The 26,202-nt window shown below is 39.8% G+C and overlaps 2 protein-coding genes across 4 annotated transcripts in view; both read left to right on the top strand.

Annotated features, from left to right (window-relative positions):
- Positions 1–26,202, top strand: part of LOC122715634 (CUGBP Elav-like family member 4) — a 513,357-nt gene that overhangs the window by 103,927 nt on the left and 383,228 nt on the right. The gene's annotated exons all lie outside the window — the stretch shown is intronic.
- On the top strand, positions 22,991–25,115 carry LOC122715633 (protein yellow-like). Its single transcript, XM_043937954.1, has 3 exons — positions 22,991–23,467; positions 23,758–24,164; positions 24,286–25,115. The coding sequence occupies exons 1-3, from the start codon at positions 23,117–23,119 to the stop codon at positions 24,767–24,769; spliced, it is 1,242 nt and encodes a 413-aa protein (XP_043793889.1). The 5' UTR covers positions 22,991–23,116; the 3' UTR covers positions 24,770–25,115.

The raw sequence follows: 26,202 nt of genomic DNA, 5'->3' as shown, positions 1-26,202 counted from the left end.
AGGAGGATAAAGGAAAACCGTCGAAATTGCTTTTTGATTCATTCCGATATCTCGATCGATTGCCGAGATATAAGATTCAAAGTTTCCAAATTGACTCGCAACCCTGTGACCTACATCTTTTCCTGGAATCGCCATGTTCTTCTATCAAAAATTCCGTCTATCTATCGTTTGTCCGGAAAAACGGTTCGAGTACGACAAGACGCGACAAGAACGCGATAAATAATTAAAAATTATCATTTTCTTTACACGAAGTTACAACGATTTAAAATTTTCATAATTTTAATAGAATTTCTAAGGTATAACTCGGCGAGGAGATACGAGTGACAAGGATGGAGATGATAATAAATGGACTAAAAATTACCTTTTTCCTTGTAAGACGATATCTCGGGAACCAGAAATCGCATCGAGACGAATGAAGAATCATTTTAAAGCTCTCGAGATTCCGCGGTTGTAATCGTCCTTCGCTTCGCTTAATCGAGAATCACTATGTTCGAGATTGTAACTGTTTGAAATTTTTCTATTTTTAATACGCTTCAAGTTTTACGATAGGTCACGCGATAAATACACGACAGATACGCTCGCAATGACGAACGTTGGTAGAATGACAACAATCAAGAGGCGTCCGTCGATGGTAAATATAAACTGGGAATGGGCGTTTACTGAAACGAGTGAACACGCAGCCCAAAAGGAGATAAGAGGAAATGAAGGTTTGCTGGACTGGTCTTGGTACGAATAGCAAACGACGAAGAAAGCGTTAGGCGAATGAAAGAGAAGCGTCGGAAGGCTGAAGAGAGGTCGTCAAGTGGCTACCGTACGATATAGTCGTCGCACGTCCATTTTATTAGAGCATCTTTCAACGTGGAATCTTATATCGTTTGTCCACCGTCGACTATTCACCTTATGTCGTATTCTTTCTTTTACTTTTTTCAATCCATTCTGTCTACGTTCACCACTTTTCTTGCGGTAACATTCAATTTCAGACTCGAAGCTTTCTATTTCCATTACCTGTTCCTGTTGCTATCGCCCGGAAAAATTAATCTCTTTCACTTTTATCTATTTTTTCCTTTTTCTTTTTTTTTTTAATCTTTAGCGCTAAAAGAAATCACAATTTTATATGGGAGAAAATATTTCGTATCGAGATTAGATAATTTGGCACGAACGAAAATGTAACAATTGTAATTTTATCGATACGATAAAATCTGTTTGAAAAGGAATGGACAATTTTATATCGATTAATTGTAAAGAATAAAAATTTATCGAAAGAATAATAGAAACATTGTGAAAGGATTCGTTATCAAAGGTAATTTGTCCACGTTCTTATCGTACGAAAAAGTGTTTTACCGATTAATATTCTTTCACGAAAGTTCGCGATCTGGAACTAATCTAAAATTACGATCACGCTTTGTATTCGAAAGTAATGGAGATGACACGGCGAGCAACTGATTTCTAACTGAATTATTGCCAACTGCGTCGTCTATCATTCAAAAACTAATTTCAATAATAGCGACAAAGATTACGTGTACGTGTATAATATACTGCGAACTGAAAACATTTGCAGGATGATTAATGCCTGGACGCAGAAAAGAGAGAATGACTGATACAATGCAGAGGCGCGATCCGAAATACTGTTTTACCGTAATTAGGAGAATATTCTTCAACTTTTTATAAGGAAGATGAAACCATCACGTTTCCATTCTTGAGATTTCTCTCAAGATTTCTTTTCGCTGTATCGCTGATTCCTTTCATTCTCCGTCCTTTACACGCGAATAGAAAACGCTATTACGTGTACACTATTACTCTAACTCGTATCGTTGAACGTTGATTACCAGACATCTGATTACCAGATGTTTTTTCGAGGACAAGAGAGGAGAAAAGAGGTACTTATCCATTGCAGCATTTGCTAGTGTTTCTAGTGATTGGCCAAGGGTTTCTTGTTAATAACTCGAGAGCGAAAAAAGTTTTCGCAAAGAAATCCGATTTCCACACCCATTTTTGGGAACACTCTGATACGGGAACGCTCATAGAAGATTTGACCACAATATTACCGTAAAGCCGCCACGGCGGTTATGCATAAGCATAATTTTTCCAGCGGTACGGGTTGCTCGTTGCACACAGCTTACGAAGGGCTTGGTGGTTGGCCCATCTCTAATTGGTCATGCGGCTAAACATTGCATAAATTCGCAATAAAGCTGCCACGGGTCACGGCCCGTTTTCCCGACGTCCAAATTACCCGGGATTTTCTTCACGCGCGCTAATTTTCATTCGTCGGATTTCCTGTAACCGTCGTTTGCCAAACGAGTCCGTGTTGGATTCGTTGAAGGAACGACACGAGGGGCTCGATCGTATCGAAAATGGAGCGATTCCGAAACCGCTTATCCTTCGTTACATCCTCGTTGGTCTTCGATAATTGAACTGATGCTTGAATAATTAATCTTCCCTTTTTTAGGGAGAAAGGTTTGTATCGAAAAGGAGGACAATTAATTGACTCTTGGAAGGGGAGGGGAGTTCGCTTTGAAGATGTATTTGCTTTATGATTTTCTACAAAGGGAAAAGAATTGCGGAATAATGAAATATTCAGCACGTTCGAGAAGTCTGTTTTACGATAAGAAACACTTTGTATCCTCGTTCAAATGCAGAGGGGCAATATTCGAAAGAAAGCTAACGATAATATCGATCTTTTCTCTTTTTTTCTCTTTCTTCCTTTCTTTCTCTTTCTTTTTCTTTTTTTTTTATTCGAGGCATTCATTAACGGTTTTCCACGGTTGATGTTTAACTTTTTTCTCAAGTTCATTAGGTGCTCCATTTTTACCAGCCCCCTCTTTTCATTCTTTCCACGGTCCTTCTCCCTTTCTTTCTGACCGGCGGCTTCTACACCCTTATACTTTCGCTTTCTCGGTCTCGTAGCGCTAAAGAGCGGCGGGGCGAAAGGACCGAGTGCCCTGGGCACTACTCGCAATGACACTCGACCGTTCTCTCAAGATTTCTTTCAAGGTTCTTTGTCGCCTCAAATGTCCTATCAGACTTGATAGATCTCTGCTAATGGTTACTTTGCGGCATCGCGCAGTGGTCGAAAACGGCCGTCTACCCCTTCGAAAAAAAATATTTCATCGTCATTGAAAGTAAGCGAATCGCAAATTTGTTCGATCGATAGATCCTTTCCTCTTCTTTACACATTATGGGCAATATCGTTCGAAACGATCCTTTTTAAAATTATTTTTGGTTCTTTTTTTTTTTTTTTTTTTTNTTTTTTTTTTTTTTTGGAAATATACGCCATTGAATTTCACCGATTTCGTTCAATTTCAATCGACTTAACGTAATCCGTAAATGTAACGAATTTTTACATTGATCCGACTTACGATGAATTTTACGATAATCCCCGCAGAAACCTGGAAAAGCCAATTACGCAAAATCGACATTTCGTTTTTTCGTTCGCGGCTAAACACGCAACAAATCGTGGACGCCAACAACCATCTCTTTTTTTTTTTTTTTTTTTCATCGACACGACTCGGCTAATTGTAAGTTCTGGATGGATGGCGCGAGGCTCGTCGTCTCCTAGTGTGGAGATTAAACGGCCATTGTTGGGAAAACGCGCCGCGGACAAAAGACAAAATCGCGTCATCGACCGAACCCAAACCCGAAAACTAGGTACCATCCAGCTTATCCCTTTCACGGTTATGGGTATGTATATATATATATATAGATAGATAGGGGATTGGCTGTGCGGGCTACGTCTAAAATCCATTCTCCGCAATTAAGTCAAGAGTTGGGATATTAATATTCGCGGGTGTACGTACAAAGCGGAATAATAATTCAACGCCAAGGCAAGAGGTGTTCGCGGGGGTTGCAGCATCGTTCGAGTTGGCGTCATCGGTAGAGAGGCCAGTAGTGTGTGGTATTCTCTCTCTTAACCCTTAAATTTCCCCTAGGAAACGAGAATTCAATTAGATGGTATTTATAACCGGGTCCGAGACGGTGTTTCCAACCTAACGATTCACCTGTTAATCTTCTGATTCACTTCGAGTTTTCCTTTCTCCATCGTTTCAGGTTCGCGTGCTCGCGTATGCGTGTGTATGCACGTGCGATAATATCGCGCATAATTTAGATATAAATATCTGTGTGGTAAGAGGAGAGAAGAGTCTAGATCTACGATGCTACGATTTTCGATACATTTTCCAACTCGTGTTATGCAAATTTTTATCGAAACGCGTTATGTATTTCGCGCAATATGTTAATATAAACTGGATAAATTATGGAGTAAGTTTACATATCCACGCGGTGGAAGATTCAATCGGACGCGATTATTTAAAAATTGATTAATTTTGAAAACGCTTGACGTACTTTTTTCCTTTTCTTTTCTTTTTTTTTTTTCACGCGTGCAATTATCCGTTAACGACATTTTTACAGCACGTTTAAAGTTCTTAACGAAAGTGTTTCAAAGTTGTTCTCAAAGTACAAAGTTAGTGTACTCAAACTTCTTACAACGCGGTTCTAAAAACTTGTAAAACACGCCGAAAATTTTACTCCTCGTCTCCTTGTATTTTCTGCAATAGAAGGATAGTTAGTTGGAATGTTGATTCCTAAGGAAATTGGAACGTGAAAAATTTCGAACCACTTTTTCCAAACATGATCCCGATCTACTTGGAAAATAAATGAAAATTTCAAAATTAAAAAAAAAAAAAAAAAAGAAACGATAATTAAATATAAATAAATTTTAAATTCTAGGTCGTTAAAAATTAACTTCACGTAAAAGAAGCTGTACGTAATTGGCTACGTCTGGTCTTTAAATCGATACGGTTTGTTCACGGTGGAGATTGCAATTTTTGTCAACGTAAAATTGACGGGTTACCTTACCACGATAGATAAGGCTCGATGTAATTTTCCGTCCCGCTCTTTTAACTACGGAACAGTTTGTTCTTTCTTTCTTTCTTTCTTTCTCGACAGACTTTTAATTATTCCAGACCGAGATTTAATATCGTACGATAACCACCGCCGTGCGACCGAACATTCTCACACGTGTACGTAGCGAGATCACGTCTTCCCCGGGCATATACTTCGAGGCTGGTTATTAAATTTTCACGGGGAAGCGAACAGTCTTAAATATCGATTTTACTCCCTTTCTTTCTCTTTTCATCTCGTCCCGCTTTCTCCCTCCTTCTCCCTCGCTCGAGTTCCTTCTCCTTCCCTTCTCTCCCCCTCTCTCACGCGCCCTTTATGATTCTGTCCCAGAGTCGGAACAACTCTTCACCTCTGCTACTAGAGATGGTTAAACGACGCGGATGGTTGAACCGTCGATCGTCAGTTAAAGGAGATAAATACGTTTGAATTTTTTCAAATTCCAAACGTGTCTACGAAATTAGTTTTCGAAGGAGAATGGAGGGAGGGAGGGAGAGAGAGAGAGAGAAAGAATAGGGAAAAGAAGGGAGGAGCATTAATCTTGGAAGAAGTTTCGACAGTTCCTCCTCCCGCCTGGGACGAGGAGGATCCTCGATCTTCGTTCGAGACTACGTTTATCGTGATCGAATGATCTCTTTTCATCATTATCGAAAAGTTAGGGCCAGAATTAAATGCAAGATTCGAGCGGAATCTTAATTATACTCTTGTTTATTCAACGCTTTTGTTGTGTAAGAAAAATTCTATCGTCGAATTTAATTTAATTCTATTCTCAATGTGTGTTATCGTTGTTACGATATATCGATGTCTTTGTACATTATTCTTTGTACATAAAATATTTTGGAGTTTAAAAATATAACAAGTTTAAGATATTAAAAAGGGATAATACACTATGGAAGATGCAAAGTAAGGTCGGCTTCCGTTCTATCCTGGACGTGAGAACGATACGAAGAAACGGACTGGACTAATTCGATGTCACTGAAGTTAAGCAGATTACGTTAATAAATCCCTGTAGCAACGGACGTCCATTGTTGCAAGATCTAGAGCTGCTATTACTCAAGCAACTATAGAGCTCGAGGATTCTTTGGATTGAACGGAACTCCAAATTTGGCTCGTCACGCTTGACAACTTTCCGTTCCTTATACGATACCCCTGTCATTTTCTTTTTCTAATTTTTATTCTCTCGGATATAGAAAATCTATATCGAGCTCTGAGATTCATTTGACAAATAAATACCTTCGAGAAATAAATTTTTAAAGTGAAATTATTCAATTTCAATCATCCATTCATTCATCTAGTGATTACAATTTTTTATTATTGGATAATAAATGCTTTTCGTGATGAAAAATAAAAAGAAGAAAATTTTGAAATAAATAATAAACATAATTAATTAAATATAATCATGAACGTAATGCAGCATTATATAGATTACAATAAGGAAATTTTTATTTTTTATATCGAATACTGAATCAAAGGTTGGTATTATTGTAACGTGCATCGAGATCTTAGAGAAATTTCTACATATTAAGATGTACCGATAGCTTCATTTCATGCAAAGAAAATTACTCTCTGCAATCAGCAATTAATTGCACATAACGAAAGATCTTAAACGTACACGACGTATAATCTTCGTATTCGTGGAAAGTGGAGCGAGGTTCTCAATTAACCTCTTTGCACCTCTCATCCTCGCGATTTCTGCGATGTTTTCTTCCTCGAGAGTATGTATATTTTCTCCAAGAATTTTTTTATACTATATATATATATGTCAGATTAGAAGGTTAATTATTAGTTATAGCTGTAAGAGGATCGCTCTAAATTACGATCTAACGATTCCTCTAATTGAAACCAGAACAAGGTTATCGCTCGATATTTACGATTCGGCAAACTATCATTCGGAAGGCTATCTCGAAAAGCTCATCGAATTTCCAACCGCATAAATTTTTAGATAGAAATTGTGTGAATAACTTTCAAATTGAATATTATTTGCAGGGATTGAATATTTAAATAAAAGAATTTCTAGAAATCGAGAGATTACTCATAACCTATCGTTAAATGGCTACCTAATTCCCAACGTATTTTCTTTTACGTCGTTTTACTGGTAACGAAATCACATCAATTAGAATGCAATTAGATTTTTTATTAAAATTGCAGGAAACTGATCACGATCTTGGATTACGTATATAATAATATTTCGACATCGGCAAACGATTCCAGTAAGATACTTACATCAAGATATTTATTTTATAATACAACATAGGAAAGATCGATCATTGCGTTATGAAACGTTATATTTTAAAATTCATAAAAGAAATATAAGCATCGTAAGCGTATTTCAAATTAAAATTTGTTTTTTTTATCAGATATTCCTACTACTGAGTTTAACTACAAAGTGTGCGTGTAATTATAATCGATTGCAAGATTTTATCTTATTCTTGCATCAGCTTTTTCCCTTAAATATACATATTACGGAATATAATATCAAATATATCATTAAATTTGATAATAGGAAGAAACTTTATAAAAGAAAAACGTAGTAAACCCTCGTTGATCATCAAACTGATTCTTGTAAAACTACACGTCATTGACACAAATTAATCCTATCGCGCGAGATTACGCGAATGGATGGAAATAATCTCATTGTCGTATTGCCACTTTTTCTTTTCGCATAAATATCGCTTTATCGGCGAAGATTTCGTACATACGATACGCCAAAAACGAGAAAGGCGATCCTTCGAAAAATGCAAACGAAAAAAAAAAAAAAAAAAAAAGAAAATGATAAATCGATTCGAACGGAAATGAACTGATTTTCAGATTTGGCGAATCTGGCAGCGTTAATGAACTGTCCATCTATGAGGGATACAGAGTGTATTTCAGCGGTTACGCCTTTGGTACGAGATTTGACTGTGGGAACATTATCGCGGACTTGAGGGCATCAAAATACACATCAGTTTGGCGCGCACAATGGACACGGCGGTGCCGTCAACTCTGTACAACTCAGAGCCATCTAGCAATGGCGCGCAATCGACTAACTGTCAATCGATCGGCCCGGATTAAGATAATTTCGTTATCGGCCAGTAGACCAGCCTCGGTATCCGTCAGCCAACGAGGCCGGGTTTCCGATCAACGTTCGATGGCTGACGTAACATTTTATTCGACCAGGCTAAAAGCACATTGTTCAACGCGAACTCGCGCGCTGTTTCCATGTATGTAAGCGAAATATTTCCGACCACTTAAGCGCGTACGTCTGCCAACCGAACGGTTTTTGCTTCTTCTTCTCTCTCTCTTCCTTTCTCTCTCTCTGCTCGCGTGGAAAAAAAATTTCATTCGTCGGTTTTCGAAACGAGATTAGAATAGACGCAGAACGGATAGAAATTGGTCGGTTAAATCCTGCTGATGACTTTGTTATTTTTCTTCTCTTCTCCTTCTTTTTATACTTTTGAATTAAAGATTCGATTCAAAGTATTTAAAAATTTGGTGTTATACAACGTGGAAACTCGTCTTTAATTTCTTTTTTTTTTTTTTCAATTCAAGTTTGAAAGCCATTCGATCGATATTTTCGAAGGGATAAGTTTGAAAATGTTTCACGACGCTGATTTATTCGTGGCGAATTCCGAAAGATGGCTTGGAAAGTTTCACTTGGAACAAAAAAGAGCTAAAGAGCGTTATCATAATCACGGTTGGTACGATTGGAAATTATCGTCCGTGGGGATGTTCGATTTTATCTGGATCCTTATCAACATGAATCGCGAGCAGGGAAGCGAGGGGAACGACAGGAAGAGATGCAGAAGGGTAACCGAGAACGTTTGCTGCGTCAACGATGCGGAAACTCTGTGGAGAAATTTGGGTCAGCATCATGGAACGAAAACGATCAATTTTTTCTTTTTTTTCGTCCCTTCGCATTGTAGTTGGAATCTCTCTTCTCTGATCCATCGAATCCTGTTCTCGCCAAATCATACATCGTCTTTTTCTTATCTTACGCTTTCTCTCTGGTCGTTAACGAAAAGGATCGAATTCTTCGAGGTGAACGATTTGATTCTTTCGAGAGAGAGAAAAAAAAAAGAGAATTTCGTATCGACGTTTATATTTTTCTTCTCCCGAAATCGGGACCATTCTTGGACGGATGTGAATTTGCAATTAAAGCTCCATTTAATTTCAATATCAACAAGTGTTCTTCCATCCGTAGAGTAATTCTTTGTCTTCTCGCAAGTGGTTTCTAGCAAGCTTCGTTTAACAAGTAGATGGTTTGAACCATGGTTCTACATTCTTAAATTGTTATTTCCTTGCGAATGATTAAGTACGACAGAGGAAAAAGGCGTTAATTTGATTTGCCATTATCCATTCAATATCTTTTACACGGTGTTAAACGATAGGAAATGAAAACGTATAAGTGTACACATGTGCGACACGATTACCATCAATATCAAATCTATTCGTTATTTAAATGAGAATACGAGTGTATTACGTGCGTGGAAACTGATATTACCAGTGTTACGAGCACGTAAACTGGTACATTGGAATTGATATCGTTAACGATAAATTCCACGATAATTATTTCAAAAGAATAACGATTAAAGTATCCTTACGTAATAATTTCGTATTTTTACTCGATACGCCGTTACACGTTGTTAATAAAAGTTTATCGAGACTTTTAATTCGTTTCTTTGACATTTGAACGGTAACGTGCCAGTTTTATATATCCGTTCCGCTTTCACGCATGAAAGACGTATGCACGTATATATACTGTAGTCTCTAATCGCGTGGTAATACATCGACCTGCGGTTTAGCCTTTCCCGGAAACGTCAATATCGGCGGGCCAAAGCGTTGAGGCGGATTTATTGGCATGCGAGCAGTTCCAGCTTATCAATACGCTATTTCGTTGTCCCGTCTTTCTCACTTGCCAGGCATCTCGACACACGTTTCGCGTAATTTTTCCTCGATAAATTTCCATCGAAACGAATTTCACATATATATATATATATATATACATACACGAATAATTACACCGATCGTTCGCTTTCCAAGGAGGAGATCAAATAGATTCCGTTTCAATCTGTATACATCGACAGAATAATTTAATCGTTTCGTTGAAACTTTATCAGACATCGTCATCGATCGATAAAACGATTCGACGGATGATTGAAGTTTATTATTATTTATCACTTATCTCGAAAAGAATTAAACATATGGTGGACGAAGAGGGAGGCGCATATTGGACGAAATTCATTATTAAACGGCTCACGGTGTAGCCTGGATGTGTCACAGTGAATTCCGTCGTATTAAAGAGGAGTTTTTCGCCGGCACGTTCGGGACCCAACCCTCCCTCTCCGTAATAACAGTGGTCGTGGCCAAGTCCCACGAGGGCGGTGAATAAGGGCCGCACCGTGGACCGACTTCGTAGTAGTTAGATCGCGCAAACTTTTGCTACCCTACTCGCGTAATTTTCCAAGTTATGTCGTCGCACGGCCCGCGTAATTTCCACCGTGTATATTATAAGCCGTTCGTGACCCGACCCGCGATGGTTTTTCATTTTTCCTTTTTTCCCTAACCACGCGGCCAATGGGGAACGAATTCTCTTCCCCCATCGAGGCTTGAAGAAGAGAGAGAGGAAAAAACTCGACGAAATCACTGTCCGCTCCCTTCTTTAATTCCGACCTATCGCGGCCGTACGATGTAAATTAATCGGCGGCCTATCGCGGCCGGGAAGAAATATGCGCCTCCACGCCGATATTTCAACGAAGCGCAACCCAATACCAAACTTGTCCTTATCGGGCCAATAAATATTCTTCTTCGAGGCCCGAGTAATAAGTTATTTCCGCGAGACGATTAAAGCGGAACGAGAGTAGATAAGATCATCCACGAATAGTAGGATAGAAGAACCCTCTGTCGTTTCGATTCCTCCCTTCTTTCTTTTTCTTCTTTTTTTTTTTCCCTCCCCTCTTCTCGTCAAGGGAACGCAGGAGTGGTCGAGGACGCGGTCTCTGCTCTCCTCTCTCCCTTTCTCTCTCTCTTTCTCAGGGGGGATGGGGATTACACACGAGAGCGAGAAGTTGCAGAGTGGCCCTTTATTTTCATTTTCGTTGCTTCCCTCGTGGCGCTGTTCCTCCCTATATTTATCTAATAGCAGCGCCCCCAGACCGCGAGCTCTTTTCCTAGTACACCGACAACCGGTTCACCGCAGCTGCGTATAGCTCCGCGCACTTTGCGCCTCCATTATACGGCCAGTTTCCTTTCCCGCTCTCCCGTGTCCTCCAAATAATTAAGAGTTCATTAAGGGAAGATTGATCGCGCTGTTTAGACCCGCTATTCCATTCCTCCATCTTCGCGTTTCTCTCCTCTCCCTCGCTCCTTCCTCGCGTATCCAGCCTTTCACACCCGCGGTCCCACGATCGTGGGCGAGGCGAAAATCTATGAATAGAAGGGCCGTTGTTTATTAGCCGCCAGATATTTCTTCCCTTTCTCTTCTCTTCCCTCCCTCCCTCCTCCGCCTGCCGCGCTTCCTGTCCGCCTTTTTTTCCCTTTTTCTTTTTTTTTTTTTTCTCCTTTTTTTTCCCTTTTTTTCCCCTTTTTTTCGATCGTCCTAACGGTTAATGGCTCCGACACAATGACTTCGAGTTTAAACGGCGAGGCCTCGCTTCGGGGCGAGCGGCCATTTGTCAGCCGACAAACCTCACTGACATCGCTTTTTTTGGCAGACCGTGCACCACCACCCACCTCAAACTCCCTGTGAATATCAAATCGTTCGTTTCCCTCCTTCCCTCTTCGACTTCGAAACGGAGGAAGAGGGGGGAAAACAGAAATTTGTCCACCATCGAATCCGACGCGTTTACAATTATTTGCGCTGTAAGTTTATATTTTGACAATTTTATCGAAATTATTAAATTTGAAGGGAAAAGGTGGATAATAACAAGCTAGATTTTCGAACGAAGGAATATTCGAAGATTCGTTGTATGTAAAACTTTGCAAAATGAAGAAGAAAGGATATAACGTAACACATATAGGGGAAAAAAGGAAAATCTTGACAAACTTTTCGGTATTAAAAAATGTATAGTCGTTAAAAAAAACTGACAACTTTTGTTTAAAACATCCTTTTGACGGAAACTGGGTTGAAAAATTGCGAATATCGTTCCAACGTGCACCCCAAGCGCGCGCCCAAAACTTGAACAGGGGACCGTTGTCCATCCGTTTATTTCGTTGGAAAAATACGTTATATTTATTTTAAAACCAAACCAACAAACGTATTGTTTGTTTTAAAACTCCTCTATTTTCTTTCATCCCTCTCTGTCCCCGATGTTTTCGCGCGTCTTCTCTCCCCTCTGGCGAATTTAATGAAAAGGAATTTTCCACGGTGGAGGACGAGGAAAATCCTTCTTCTCTCGTCTCCTTCTTTTGCGGCTAAGACTCGAAACGATCATCTTCTTAACAATGCGAATAGTCATTCTCGATGGAGGACTTTGCGCGGACGACGTTATGAAAATAACGCCGCCAGAAACGGTAAAAGGTCGCTACTTTCGTACTATCACGGGGTCGGGGTCGGGAGGAGGGAGAGGGGGATGGGGTGGAGAATTATATTGGAAATAGTTTCGAGGCAGCTATGCGGTGCCGGGAACCCTGCAGGCCCATGTCGAAACTTTCCCAGCAATACTGACATAGTTGACAGACTGCGGTATGTCGGCACAATAACAGAGTATTATTTATTCAGGTTGATTCGTCGCGGTGGCAGCAAAGTTTCGATGGAAATACGAATAAATAATACGATGGTCGCGCGATGATTCCTAATAAAATGGACCCTTCCTCCTTCCCTCGTTGATTTTCTCGCCACCCTCGATGACGAGAGAAGTGACGGTGAAACGAGGAAAGAGATTGCGACGATCGTGGGGCTGTTTTCAACATCGATCGGAAAACATTTTCACGGGGATGCTGATGTATTGTAAACGGGATGGCGACGTTCGCTAAATTGTACGGTAAATAATACTTGGCTCGAACATTTTGATGCCTCGTGTATGTATATGGATAACACCGAATCGACGGTTTTTTTTTTCTCCCCCCTCCCCGTCTATGAATTATTCATGCGATAATGTGATAAAAGCCGTTTCTAAATCGTTTTCATCCATGAAAATACGCTCGAATCGAGCTCGACGTTTCTGGCTCTATTTCATAAATATTCGAATCTTTTGCACGGACGAGTTTTGCAGTTGAGAATGCTATTTTTTTTTCTTCTTTTTCTTTCTCTTTTTCTTTCTTTTGTTCCTTCATTTGCTTCGCGCGGTCAATCTACGTGAGAATCTGATTAAAATATCGATTTGAGATGGATTTAGAACAGAAAGTTAGAACAGTTGTTAAATTTTTACATCGAAGGAACGAAGCAACTTTCATACGGGTTTCCAACACGTGGTACATGCGCCAAGTTCAGAAACTTGTTTTAAAAATCTATGTTGGTTATCCCGCTAATCTACCTACTTGCTCAACTCTCTACGGAAGTCTTTGAACGTTTAATGCTGGTTTTACAAACGCTTGATGTTTTAACGGACTTAATTACGTCGAGTTTGAAAATTTGCCGAGTTATATGGCGGTGAAGTTTGGAAATTTAAATGTCAAGAAGTTCGAAATCCCTCTATTTTGAATAAGTGAATTCTAAATAAATAATTCTAAATATAGGCGAAGCGTAATAAAAATAAAAATAACGATAATAAATTTCGAAGAAGAAATTGCTTTCTCGTTTCAATCTTATCTTTTCGATTTGTAAAATATCGGAGGTAAAAATTGCAAGATCGGAGGGGATAACGACAAAAAGAAAAAAAAGAAGAAGAAGAAAAAGAAGAAGAAGAAGAGGAAAGGGGACGTGTTCGGAAGAAAGATAGGAAGGAACGCAATTAATGGATTGCTCCGCCACTGGCTAATCGTATCCATTGATTCGACGGGATGTTTTCCTTTTTATACCGGCGAGGCTATTACAGATAACGATCTCGAGGCAAATTTACGACTCATTTGCTAAAAACGGCCTGTCTCCGCAGAATCTTTCTACAAATCACGCGCATGGTAGACTGATTTAAGTGGCAAAGCTCTCCGCTGGATTTGACAATAAGATCGAAGGAGAGATGGAATCGAAAGAAGGATAGTTACCTTCGAAGACCGGCTCCCATTACGGTTATTACTCGTCGTCCAGAGTAACAAGAACCTGGTAGATTGCCTCAAATCACCGACTGCGATCCGCCTAGCAATCAAGCTAACCCGTTTTTCTTCGTCGTGCCGATTCTAGCCTATATAACTTAACCCTCATCTTCTTCTCTTCCTTTCTCTCTCTCTCTCTCTCTCTCTCTCTCTCGTATCCCGAAATCCATTATATCGATCGTCACCGGTATAACGAACTTTAAATCGACGATCGAGGTAACGAGATGTTCATGCGAGACGTTGTTCAGAATCCCCCAGAATCTACGAATCGCTTCGCAGTTTCGAACGCAAATTTGTCCATCCACGTGTTTCGATGAAGCGCAATTTTGGCGCGCAAAAGTCGACTTGGCGAATATCTACATCCAACGTTTAAAATGGTGGATGAATTATTGGGATTAGTCTGATTTGCCGGTTAAGGATGGAAGCGGGCTCGATGGAAAGAGTCGAAGAATAAAAATATATAAATTTTGGTAAATTTTCTTTTAGGCAGACGTTGCGTGGATCGAGGATAAAGTTGTTTTTCCTACGCAACGTAAAATACAGCAATCCAGCTGTAAAATATTATTTTTATGCGAGTGATTCCTCCTCGCGAACGAGGAAAGCACTGTCGTACGAAGTGTAAATTGAAAACCAAGCGGAGCAATTTCCATCCTTCACGCACCTTTTCACCTCTCCCTCTCTCTCTCTCTCTCTCTCTGTCTCGTTCTACGCTCCACTCTATCTCTGTTTTTTTGACCTTTCCTCGTTTTTAAACTGTGCTTGAAAGCACGAAAAGCGAGTGCCGTATCGTATTTACACAGGCACTGGCTGCTGACAGTCGAGCGACCGGGGGAAAGAGCAGTGGCCATTGTGCTCCAGTGGGTCACACGTGGAATAGCCATGGCGGCGGGCGGAGAACAAACAACTATATGCGAACTTACTCGATTAAGGACGATTGAAACGGACCCGTTTCACCGAGCCTTCTGAGCGTGGATGGGGCGCATTGTGTCCGGTTTTACGTGCCGCACAGACGCCGTAAATCAACGTTCGAGTTACACCGAATGAAGCGCGAGAATAAGCTTTGTCGTATTTACCGAATAAATCCGGATGCATTCAAAAACGGTTGGAGAAAAGTCCCGATTATTGTTACCATTGGCCGTTTTCGTTTCAATCTTCGCAGAAAAAGGATAATAAATATCCGTCTGAATAATTTTAAAGATAATTTCAAATATTTCGTACGGAATATCTATATATTGAGAATTTTAAAAATAATAGAGAAAGAGAAGTGGAATTTTTATCGAGCGAAGAGAATATTTAGACAGTCGGTCGATCAAATGGAATATCAAACGGATGAATATTTATTCCAGACGCGTTAAAGATATTCGATATTGGAAATAAAAGCGAGATTATTGCGTAATTTCTTTACTAGGAAACTGGTCTGATCGCGGGAATTAAAATTGATACCAAATGATCGACCAACGTGTTATAGTTGTGGCTCGAGAAGGGGGGGAGGGGTGGTTACCTCGAGGCACAGCTTGAAATCAGTCGTAATCAAACCGAATCGGTATTCAGTTGCGCGATCAGGACATCTTACCGGCAATCGGGTTTACGAGCTCTGTGCAGACACGATTGACTGCGTTGATCAAAGCGCGTCTGCGTTTGATAGATGCCCGGCGCTCGGTGGGAGCGTAATTCAATTCGACAGTGGTGGACGGGAGCTGTTCAATGGACATAAACTGTGCAAACCCTGTGATTAATGTCCCCTCCATTCTTATTGTTGTCGCCTTGTCAACGTATAAATAATGTCGTTTTCATATTCAAGGAATCCATTCAACCGGGATATGCATCGGACACGGCCCCCTCTGCAACAATGGTCAATTGCATCGGTCGATGCACGGTTTTCAACGGTGTAAGAAGATACGTAGGGAGGGGTAGGGAAGGGGAGGGAGGAGGAGAGATACGTGGACGGGATAGGAAAAATGCGCCAGGACCACCGGGTTACCGGTGATAAATCACCCTCGATCTTATTCGGGGAGATCCTTTCAAGGTTCTTGTTAGCGAAACGTCGCTCTTCTGGGGGGGGGGGGAGGGGAAGGGGGAGAGGGAAGGGATCGAAGAAACGGCAATCCAAGGAGGGGGGGGAGGGGAGGGGTTTTAGCTATGGCAAAGATTTCTATCTCGAGGACGAGATCCAGTTCTTCGTACGCAACAAAACATTACAAGATTCAGGTGACGGTACGGTAATCCTACTTGACTAACATGAGCTAAGTGACGCAGCAGTGTTTCGCGGCTAGAAGAAAAATTGCGGAGAGACAACAACACGCCCGTTGCCCGGTCTCCGAGGTTTTCCTTGGAAAAAGACGACCATATACGAGCGGAGGCACTTCCGATAATTAAAGTGCCGTGTTAGTGCCAGCCGAGCCAGTGCTTGGACGGAGAAGGTTAAACGGCCCCTAATACCTTGCCTCGATTGTCCTAACAACTTCACCTCTATTTATTCTCACGAGTTTGCCCAACACCCCCTCCCTCCCTCCCTCCCTCCCCACGACCGAACGGAAACGCACCGATCTGGAAACCACGGAATTCGTTTGGAAATTCAACGGCGCGCAACCGATCAAGATTCGACTTTGCGAGAACGTTTCCTCTCCATATAATACAGTTATCCCCCCGTAATTTTCAAATCGGTGAATCGATAATAGGAGGCGATTAAACTCTTCTTTTGTTAAGAAGATCGCTCCACGAAAGCCAATTTCTTTCCTACGTTTTCTTTAATGTTCAGCTTGAAGTAACTTCTTATGTACTTTTAATGGTCTCGTATAATTTAATTAGATTCCATTCATTCTTTTAGGATTTTCTTCTTGGAAAACATTCCGAAGAAAGGTTGATGCGAGTAATATCTGTTAAAAGAGTTTTTAAAGTTAGTATTCACGCATTTGTAATCGGCAATTTAACCAAGATCGTGAGATAAAATCTTTATTATAAAAATTAGAAGGAAAATTCGGAACGAAAATAACAGTTGTCGATAATTTTTTCGTCACGAAATATATGAATTCAAATGTATACACGTAGATTGAGATTTTTAATCCTGTAAGATATGGATTCTTTTGACGTCGTAAGAAAATATATTTAAAAGAATTGAATATGATCTCTTTGCAAAGATTACGAACAAATATCACGTAAAAGATAACTTACTAAAAGAAAAACCAATTTACTTTCGTGTAATAACAGGCCATACACACATCCATATATATATGTTACCAGAACTACGTGAGCAGATTATATGGATAAGCACTAGAATCAACTTTTTCCACTGAATCTTTCCAAATGACAGGGTGAACATGTAACTATAGAATCAAGAGAAGGTGATTATTCTACAAAAATAAATCAAAAAAAAGGACGATAATAAAAACTTTTTTCGTCCAAAATTATTTTTTTGATTAAGACAGGTTCAAAAATTGGATAATTTTTTATTAGATTCGATATATTGCACAAGCCCATCTATACTTTGTCTTTTTTAAGACACACTAGAAAGAAATAACGATTAAAAATCAAAATGGTACGAACGTGGTCACATTCCCATGTCCAATTATATGTATCTGACAAGGCGAATAATGCTAACGAGACTCGCAATGACCCTCATAGCCGCCTAGCGGCGTAATCGGTACTACGGATCGTAGCTCAAGCCGATCGCGGCTATAATTTCAATAAGTGAACGTAGTAGATTCATAGAATAAGAAAGCGAATAATCGAGAATTCTATAAATATAATCCAATAATATATATATGATAAACCATCGCGTTATTTTATTTTGTGCAAAGTTCTACAGGTTAGATAGTAAAAAATTCAAAGGAACGACGTTGATGGTCAACAGAGCGACGTTCAAGGATACGAGTAAAAAGTTTCGCGTGAAAACTAGGCGAAAGTTATTATTTAACAAAATTATCCGTTGGGACACAGGGGTCCCGTGCAATCGGGAGCGAGCGTGTTTCACCGATGAGCACCAACAACGGGACTGGTATTGCTGCACCAGCATCCAGCTGTGGGCGTTCTAACGCGCCTTTCGAAACTTAACTCGGGGAATTGTGTTATTCAAATTTGTTCCCCTTTCTGGCCTCTATTTTTCGACGTGTTTCGCGATATCGCTTGATGCGATGAAACGGTAGCAAGGCGGCACGAAAATCGTTCCTTCTTTTTTTTTTTTTTTTTTTTTCTCCCCTCTTTCGAATCGTGAAACCTGCTACGAAAACAAACGACTCTTTGCTTCGCATTATTCCGCCTGGCTATTAAAACCGCCGGTAATTGCTTCGGGTGAATGGAGAGAGAAAGAGAGGGAGAGAGAGAAGAAGGAGGGGGAGGGTGGGGAAGAGAAGGAGGCAATTTAACGAAACGCTGGTTTTAAAGGAAGCAAGGAAGGGGATGAAATACGGGGATAGAATCGAAAGAGAGAAAAAATTAATTCATTAATAGAATGCGTCCGTCCATTATGCTGCCGATCGCACGAATGGTCATGGATCGGTACGCGTTGTGCAAGTCGGTGTTTACACGCACGCAGACTCCGAACGTTTCATTTTCTCAGGATTAAGTAACCACCGTGGTCGTTACCTACATGCGCGGTCCGCTATTAACGGTTTAATTAGCGTAAGTTTTCATTTGTAGGATTACAATGCAGTAAAGTTTCGCTTGCAGGGGAGGAGGGTGTAAAAGGATGGTAAAAGGGGGGGAAAAAAAGAGAATCATTGGTGAACGAGGGGTTGAAAACAGCGAACGATCGTTTTTCACAGGCGAGCCTGTGTGACCTTATTATTGCATTTTCGCCTGGATTATTCCTTAAGCTCCTACCAATTTGTCGCTTACGATGATTACGATTACGTGAAAAATCGAAAGACGTCGTTAATCGATTCGCACGGAAATCTCGATACGTTGGCAGAATCATTTTTCGAGTAAATTACACGAACGTTTTTAATTGTTGGCCGTATCTTTTTTTTTTTTTTTTTTTTTTTAATTGGATGTAATAATTGAAAGGGAAGGAAATTTTTTCTTTTTTTGTTTTAATTATTTTTAGCGACGAAGGTAAAATAATACAACTATCGGGCGATTTTCCGGCAGTAATGAGTCTCTTATTTCGTTACGATGCCACTCGTTGCTTCGTCTCGTAGCTACTACGTAAAACTTGTTTTGGTAAGACTGTCACGTTCAGTAGGTCCAACAGACGTGCCCATGACACCAAACTCGAGTGGATTGGTCCACGGGTCAGACACCGGAGAGAAACGAGGTGTAGCGAAAGGAAAGGGGTGCCCTGTGTGCTCCCCCACTCGAACTATTTATTCCGGCACAAATCGCATTACCAACTTCAACTGCAAAATTGACTTCGTCCAACTTTTACGACGCCTCCGCCCTTACGCCCCTTCGACGCCACCCGCACGGTCAGAACTTCAACTTGTACGAGGGTTTACCAAACTCAGTTTAAGAAGAAGAAGAAGAAGAAGAAGAAGAAGAAGAAGAACTGTTTCAACCGGAGAGAGAGACACATTTTGCGGGACTTTCTCCCTTCCGTTGTCGATATAAAATCGTACCACGCGAGCTTCTGATAGAATGGCAGTTCGGAAGTTCGAAATGTCGAAGAATAACAAACGGTATCGTTGTAAATTGCTTTTATCTTTTCTTCTTCTTCTTCTTCTTCTTCTTCTTCTACTTTCTTTTTTTTCCACGATTAATAAATAGGGAAAGTGTGAATGGCATATGTCTTCGAAGGGATAAGGATTCGTTATTTCAATTTATAACTGTTACTCCGTATTTTAAAATAGTAGAAATGTAACGTGGATAAAAGATTGAAAAAAATGCTTAAATATTCGAATAAATTTAGAATTTATTCGCTTTCGTAAAGATTATCCGTAAAAGATATTTGTAATAGTCATTTTTAAATAATAGTAGATAATTTATGATTATTAGAATGTTGTAAACAATTTATATTTTATATTTTTACTTGTATTTATATTTACCTCAAAAGTCAATTACTTTTTTTCTACACCTCGTTCAAGAAAGAATTTTTATCGGAGTTCGTGTGTGGCGTAACGGCGAAGAATTTTTATTGGGAATTTAAATCAATGGGAGTGAATAGAGAGCTGTATTATCGCTATTCTTATGAAATTCTCCGAATATATCGTGTGCTTCGCGTAATTTTATCACCTAAAATATTTCGCTTGTTTTTTGGATATATTAAAACACGTGTCAGAGAAAAGTTGAATAGTTTTAAAGGTAATGTAACGTAATTATTTATTCTTTTTCTAAAATTTACTCCAATATATATTTGAATATAATCCTCTTAATAATTAAATAACTTCCAATTACATCATACTACGCATTTTAAAAATAAATGAAATATTCAAGTGATAAAGTTATACGAGATACGTTATATAATTTGTTCGATGTATTTAAAAAATGGAGAAATATTTATTAGAAATCGATAAATCGATGTTTTTACGCGACGAATGGACTATTCGAATATAAAATTGTTTATCGATAAGATGATACGCTGTTAATAATGAAAACACGAATTTCTTCTTGGTAACATCTCGTTATACAATACAAATATAATTGATACTCGTTGTACACTTTGCATTAGAATTGAAATTAACCACCCATTTGTCTTCTGGTTCTGCTTAATCGTGACTAGCCGGGTGATTTATGATTTCCACTTCTCCTTAGCAAACACAGTTATGGCTGGCCAGATGTGGCAAAGGGTGTAAAACGATTCATAGTCGAAATCGAGAAGGGTTGGTGGAAAAAAATTAGATGTTGTCTGCCGTGAAAAGCGTCGAGATTATGAGCGTATTGCGTGATTCCTATTTATGTACGTAACTGTTGGAAAACAGTTATGACGTGCCAAGGTTTTCATTATCCACGAGACGTAAGATTGTTCAATCTTACGTTCTTATTTTTTTTTTTTNTTTTTTTTTTTATTACCTATGTAATATTTCATGGATATCTATGTTAAAACTCCTTTCGCGAGTGAAACGTAATGTTTCGGATCGATTTTCAACAATTCTTATATCTGTATATCGTAATATAAAAATACATTGGAACGGCGCAATTTAGCGAAAATAACCGTATGGAAACGTAAAATTAAGTAATCAACCGGCGACACTGATTGATGCAATGAAATTTAGATATACGACGTGGAAATATATTAGCAAAATATATTCCAGATAAATTAATTCAACGATGGTTTAACTATTTTATGATTTAATACCTCGTACTTCTCGCGCTAAGCTTTGAATTATTTTTATTCTTATTATTCTCATTTCATAATTTCTACCACGCTTTCATCTTTCTTGAAAATTCTAAAAATTCTCCGATTCTTCTTTAATTATTTAATAACGTCTCTTCTCCGACATTCTAAAACAGATTTCTAAATTAATTTTTGAGACCAGTTTCTCGATCGAGGGTAATAAAAAAAAAACGAATTTTAATCCCGATTAAATCGAATAGATGCCAAAATAGATCCCTCCCCTCTTCTCCCTCTGTTGAATTTTATCGTATTATTTCCCCTCTATCGAGCACGAACGAGTATATTTTCAATCTTCTCGATTCGAAATATATTCATAATACATTTACAGATACATTTACATTTGATATTGGTAACGAGCGGAGGTGATTAAGAAATTGCAATCCGGAACGAGGTTAAACGAAAGAGATAAAAGAAGAGAGGGAAAAAAAGCTTTCGATAATTTCTACAATTTGCCTGGTAATCGATTCCTCGAACAACGAAGACGTTGGATTCGAATGTAAACGTTTTTTTTTTTTTTTTTTTTTTTTTTTAATAACGTTTCCCTGATTCTACATAAAAATAGTTCAAGTTCTATTCTACCTCTCGGGTGAACGTGTACCGTTTCCAAATAGCTGATCCAGTTTCGGATCACGCAGCGGCTAATGTGTTCATGACCAAATTCGGTGAGCATTCGTTATTGACGTCCCGACGCGTACGCTATCGACAAGTTTCTGATAACTCTCGTGTTTGTGTTGGGTGGAAAAACCACGGGAAAGCAACACATATCGGTGGTCCCGATCCCCCATTTCATCTTCAACGATTAAATCGATTCGCGGAAATGAGAATGAGAATCGGCTCATCGGCAATCTGACATTTCCAAAAGGAGGATTTAAACGGAGATCCTTGATTACTCCTGATCTGTTGAATTAATTCAGCTTCTTCAGCTCTATAAGCACGGCGGATTATTTTCTTTAAATTATGTCATTTTCATAACGAGGAATTGGATACGCGGAATATTTTTTTAGAGACGGAGGAATTATCATGTTTTAGATAATTTTGTAAAGAAAAATTAATCGCGACGAGTTGAAAGAATCATCGTGTTAGTAAGTATAGGTGAAAAGAATAATTGTATTTAGTATTTGTCGTAATCGAGTGTTATTAATTGTTCTAGAATTCTGTTTTTATTATCTTTATTATGAATTTCTTTCGTCAGAGAAAAACGAGAGATGACGAAATTCTGTATTTTCCATAGGTTACGATATTTCGTAATACGAACGAGCAGATTACTTATCGAGAAATAATATCAGTCGAACTATTGACCTGTTACTAGAAAAGGAAAGATTTATTCGTCATTCAACTTGTCGATATTTCGTATTTAATAGTACAGAGAAATATCCTATTTCGTGCATCGTTGCAATTCTTATATACATATACATTGGCAAGAACGTATGTTTGCCTTAATAAAAATACAATTAAACGTTACAAAATTGTTAATTAAGAAAAAGATCTAATTAAATATTCTCTATCTGTTAAAGCATACTTCCACTTGTAATCGAAACAATTTTGCAGAGATCGTAAATCGGATTAGACCCCCCTCCCCCCCTCCAAACACAGTTCAAGGTGAACCACACTTCGTATAAACAGGGAAAGTAAACCGGTCTGCTAGTAATGCCACTGTCAAGAATATTTCTGCCCGTAGTATACTTCGAGCCGCGATCGAGAGTATCCTACCTGTTTTCCAACGAACGATCGTACATTCGTCCATCATATGCCACGGCCTCGTGAGGCGAACAATTCTTTGCGCGACACGTGATGGTGCGTTTCACGAGTTTCGTTGTCCTGACCCTTGGATTCTTGCATTGCGCGAAGGCGGGGGGGTTGGAGGTGGCGTTTCAATGGAAATATTTGGACTGGTTGTGGCCGAACGTCCATCTGACGGGAAAAAACCAAACGTTGGGCAACGCCTTCACTCAGGACGTGGATATCGATAAATATGGCCGTGTGTTCGTAACCAGCCCTCAATGGTTGGAAGGTGTTCCGATTAGCCTGTCGTTGGTGACGAAAGTTTCTGGTATCGGTGGTCCCTTGCTGGTCCCGTATCCTGATTGGACCTGGCACACGCCCTACAATTGTGACAGCATAATATCTGTGTATAGGCTGGCGGTAAATATCGGTGATAATTATATTTGTATTATTATAATGGACTCTCTTGACAAAAGTATCGTATTAATGTGTATATTTATATTTTTTTCATCAGGTGTTTGCTAAGAATAAAAGGAGGAGAGTTGCATAGCGAATCGTTTGTGAGAGAATATATTTCTGTGAAGAAAGAATTACTTTCTTCGCATAAATATATATTATTAATCGTACTCGCTTAACAACGAGTTCAATTTATTTTCTTCGAGCATTTTTATACGCAATTTTGTTTAAGTATTTGAAAATCTGCTGTCCAGATAGACGAATGCAATCGTTTATGGGTTGTGGATACCGGCCGTGTCCAAGGGAATGCCGTTTGCCCCACGAAAATATTGATCTTCGATCTTGCCACCGATCATTTGCTCCATAAATACGTGGTTCCGGATGATCAAGTGTTGTTCGGGAAGGCGGCATTGGTTACGCCAATCGTCGACGTCGGAAAAACGTGTCTCGATACTTATCTATACGTGGCGGATGTGGATCAAAATGGCCTGTTGATTTATGACTTGCATCACGATTATTCGTGGCGAGTAAACAACACGCGTGGCAATGCTTTCGGCCCGGACGAGGATGCCATGAACATCACGATTGCCGGTGAATCGTTCGATTTAACCGACGGTACTCTTGGAATGTCATTGTCACCGTACGGATATTTCGACGAAAGGTAATCGATCGAAGCTTGAAACAAACCTATCTGTCTTTCCCTGATCTTTGTTAAATTAATTTGTAAGTATTTCCTTAAAAAAAAAAAAAGAAAAATCAGTATGGTTGCACGTAATTTCCAGGTATCTTTATTTCAATTCGTTGGCCAGTTATCGGCAAAAGTTCACGGATACGTACTCTTTGAAGCAAAGTAAATACAAGGAGCCAACAGTGTTGGAATCGAATTATAAGAGGGCAAGCCAGGCGGGCGTTCAAGCAACGTCGCGAAGAGGCGTAATATTTTTCCAATTAGTCCAATTAACGGCGATCGCCTGTTGGAGCATAGAGAAACCATTTACACCTGAGAACGTGGTGATAATCGCGCAAGACGAGAAAACGTTGCAATACGTGAGTGGCATCAAAGTAATAACGAATAATCAGGGAGAGGAAGAATTGTGGTTCAACACGAACAGGTTACAAAAGACGATAAATATGACCCTGAAACCTACCGAGACCAACTTCCGTATAATCAGAGGGAAGGTCGACGATATCATCAGAGGGACGAATTGCGAACCTTCTGGCGCAAAGCACAGATTTCCGGATACCAACTTCTGGCACCGAATATGAATCGGATAAATTGCATTATCCTGATCAAATTTACGTCAGCATCTTTTTCCCGTATATCTTACATATTACGAATCGTACTTGCGCTAAAAAAGAAAAAAGTGCTTGGTGCTCCTTTATATAATATAATTCGTAAAATTTTCTTCCGTTTGCACGAGTTGTGTAAAGTTTCCAATAATAGTTTCAATCTCGGGTAAGATAATTTATTTCCTACACGGTCAAATATTATTTATATATACCGTATATTTCGTACGATCGTTCGTGAATTATTGTAAGTGATTCTTCGTTTGTTCTTTGTACATATAATATATATATATATAAATACATATAAAAATTTATCGTTCGAAAATTTTACAACGCGTTAAATCAACATCGACACGATTTTCGACTAGCGAGTTTACGATTATTTTCCTGGAGGGAGGGAGGGAAAAATGGAAAACTATCTGAACAGGAAGGACCATTTGGCAACAATGGAGGAGTGTAAGCAACGAGAATACAAGCTACTTCCTGCTAGTGACAGTTAGTGTGCAGGGAACAATTTAGCTAGAACAGTTTCATCGCGGCCTTTCGAGATGTAACGAGGTCTGTCCGTGACAGAAGCGTCACTAGGAGGGCGAATGTTTCGATAGTGGGCAACGGCGGAGGCTGGATGAAGAGACGAGGGTGGCGGGGTGACTGATACCACCACCGCCATGCAAGTTTTTTCCAGAGGAGAGAGAGAGAGAGAGAGAGAGAGAGAGAGAGAGAGAGAGAGAGAGGAAATCGATACGTTCGTTGCCTTTTCCTCCGTCGACCGAATTCGGCAAGTTTTATCAGCCTTTTGGGGCTATATCGCGGGCTCGAACCTCGGAAAGGGACGAGGGTGGGCGAGATTGGTCGAGATAAATGCGCATTCACGAGGAATTGTTCGCGTTACTGCCGCGGCACCCTTGGGATACCAATAGGGCGCGCAATGCCGGGAAATTCGTGTCACCTACTTCTCTTTCTACGCCGCAGTTCGGCGTGTGACTAATGGCGGCATATTCATGGCACAGCCTCGCCTCTCCAACCCACCCCTCAACACACCGAATCCCGCACCCCTTGCGAAGCTCTGGCAGTTAACCTCAGACAACCCCTTCGTCGCGATAATATACGGCTGCCCTTAAATTCTCGTCCTCCCCTTCGATCCTCCCCACCCTTTCCCAACCCCTCCGCGACACGTATGCTGGAAAATCTCCACCTCCTTCGGCCCTTCGTCGATAACCGATCCCGTTGGAGGCTCGTGAAAGCCCCGTGGTTTTTACCTCCACCTTGATTTCGTTAATAAACAAGGGTGTAAAGGGGGCTGATCTATCCTCCGTGAGAGGATTTTTCTTTTCTTTTACGCGTTTTCATAAGGTAAAGGGAATGCCTATACCACCACCTCGGTTCACGACTCCATCCTCGTATCTAAGTAT

The sequence above is a fragment of the Apis laboriosa genome, unplaced genomic scaffold (assembly GCF_014066325.1).
Source record: "Apis laboriosa isolate Shangri-la unplaced genomic scaffold, ASM1406632v1 scaffold39_cov144, whole genome shotgun sequence".
NCBI lineage: Eukaryota > Metazoa > Arthropoda > Insecta > Hymenoptera > Apidae > Apis > Apis laboriosa.
The sequence above is the reverse complement of the archived record's forward strand: the minus strand, read 5'-3'. Positions and strand labels throughout refer to the sequence as shown.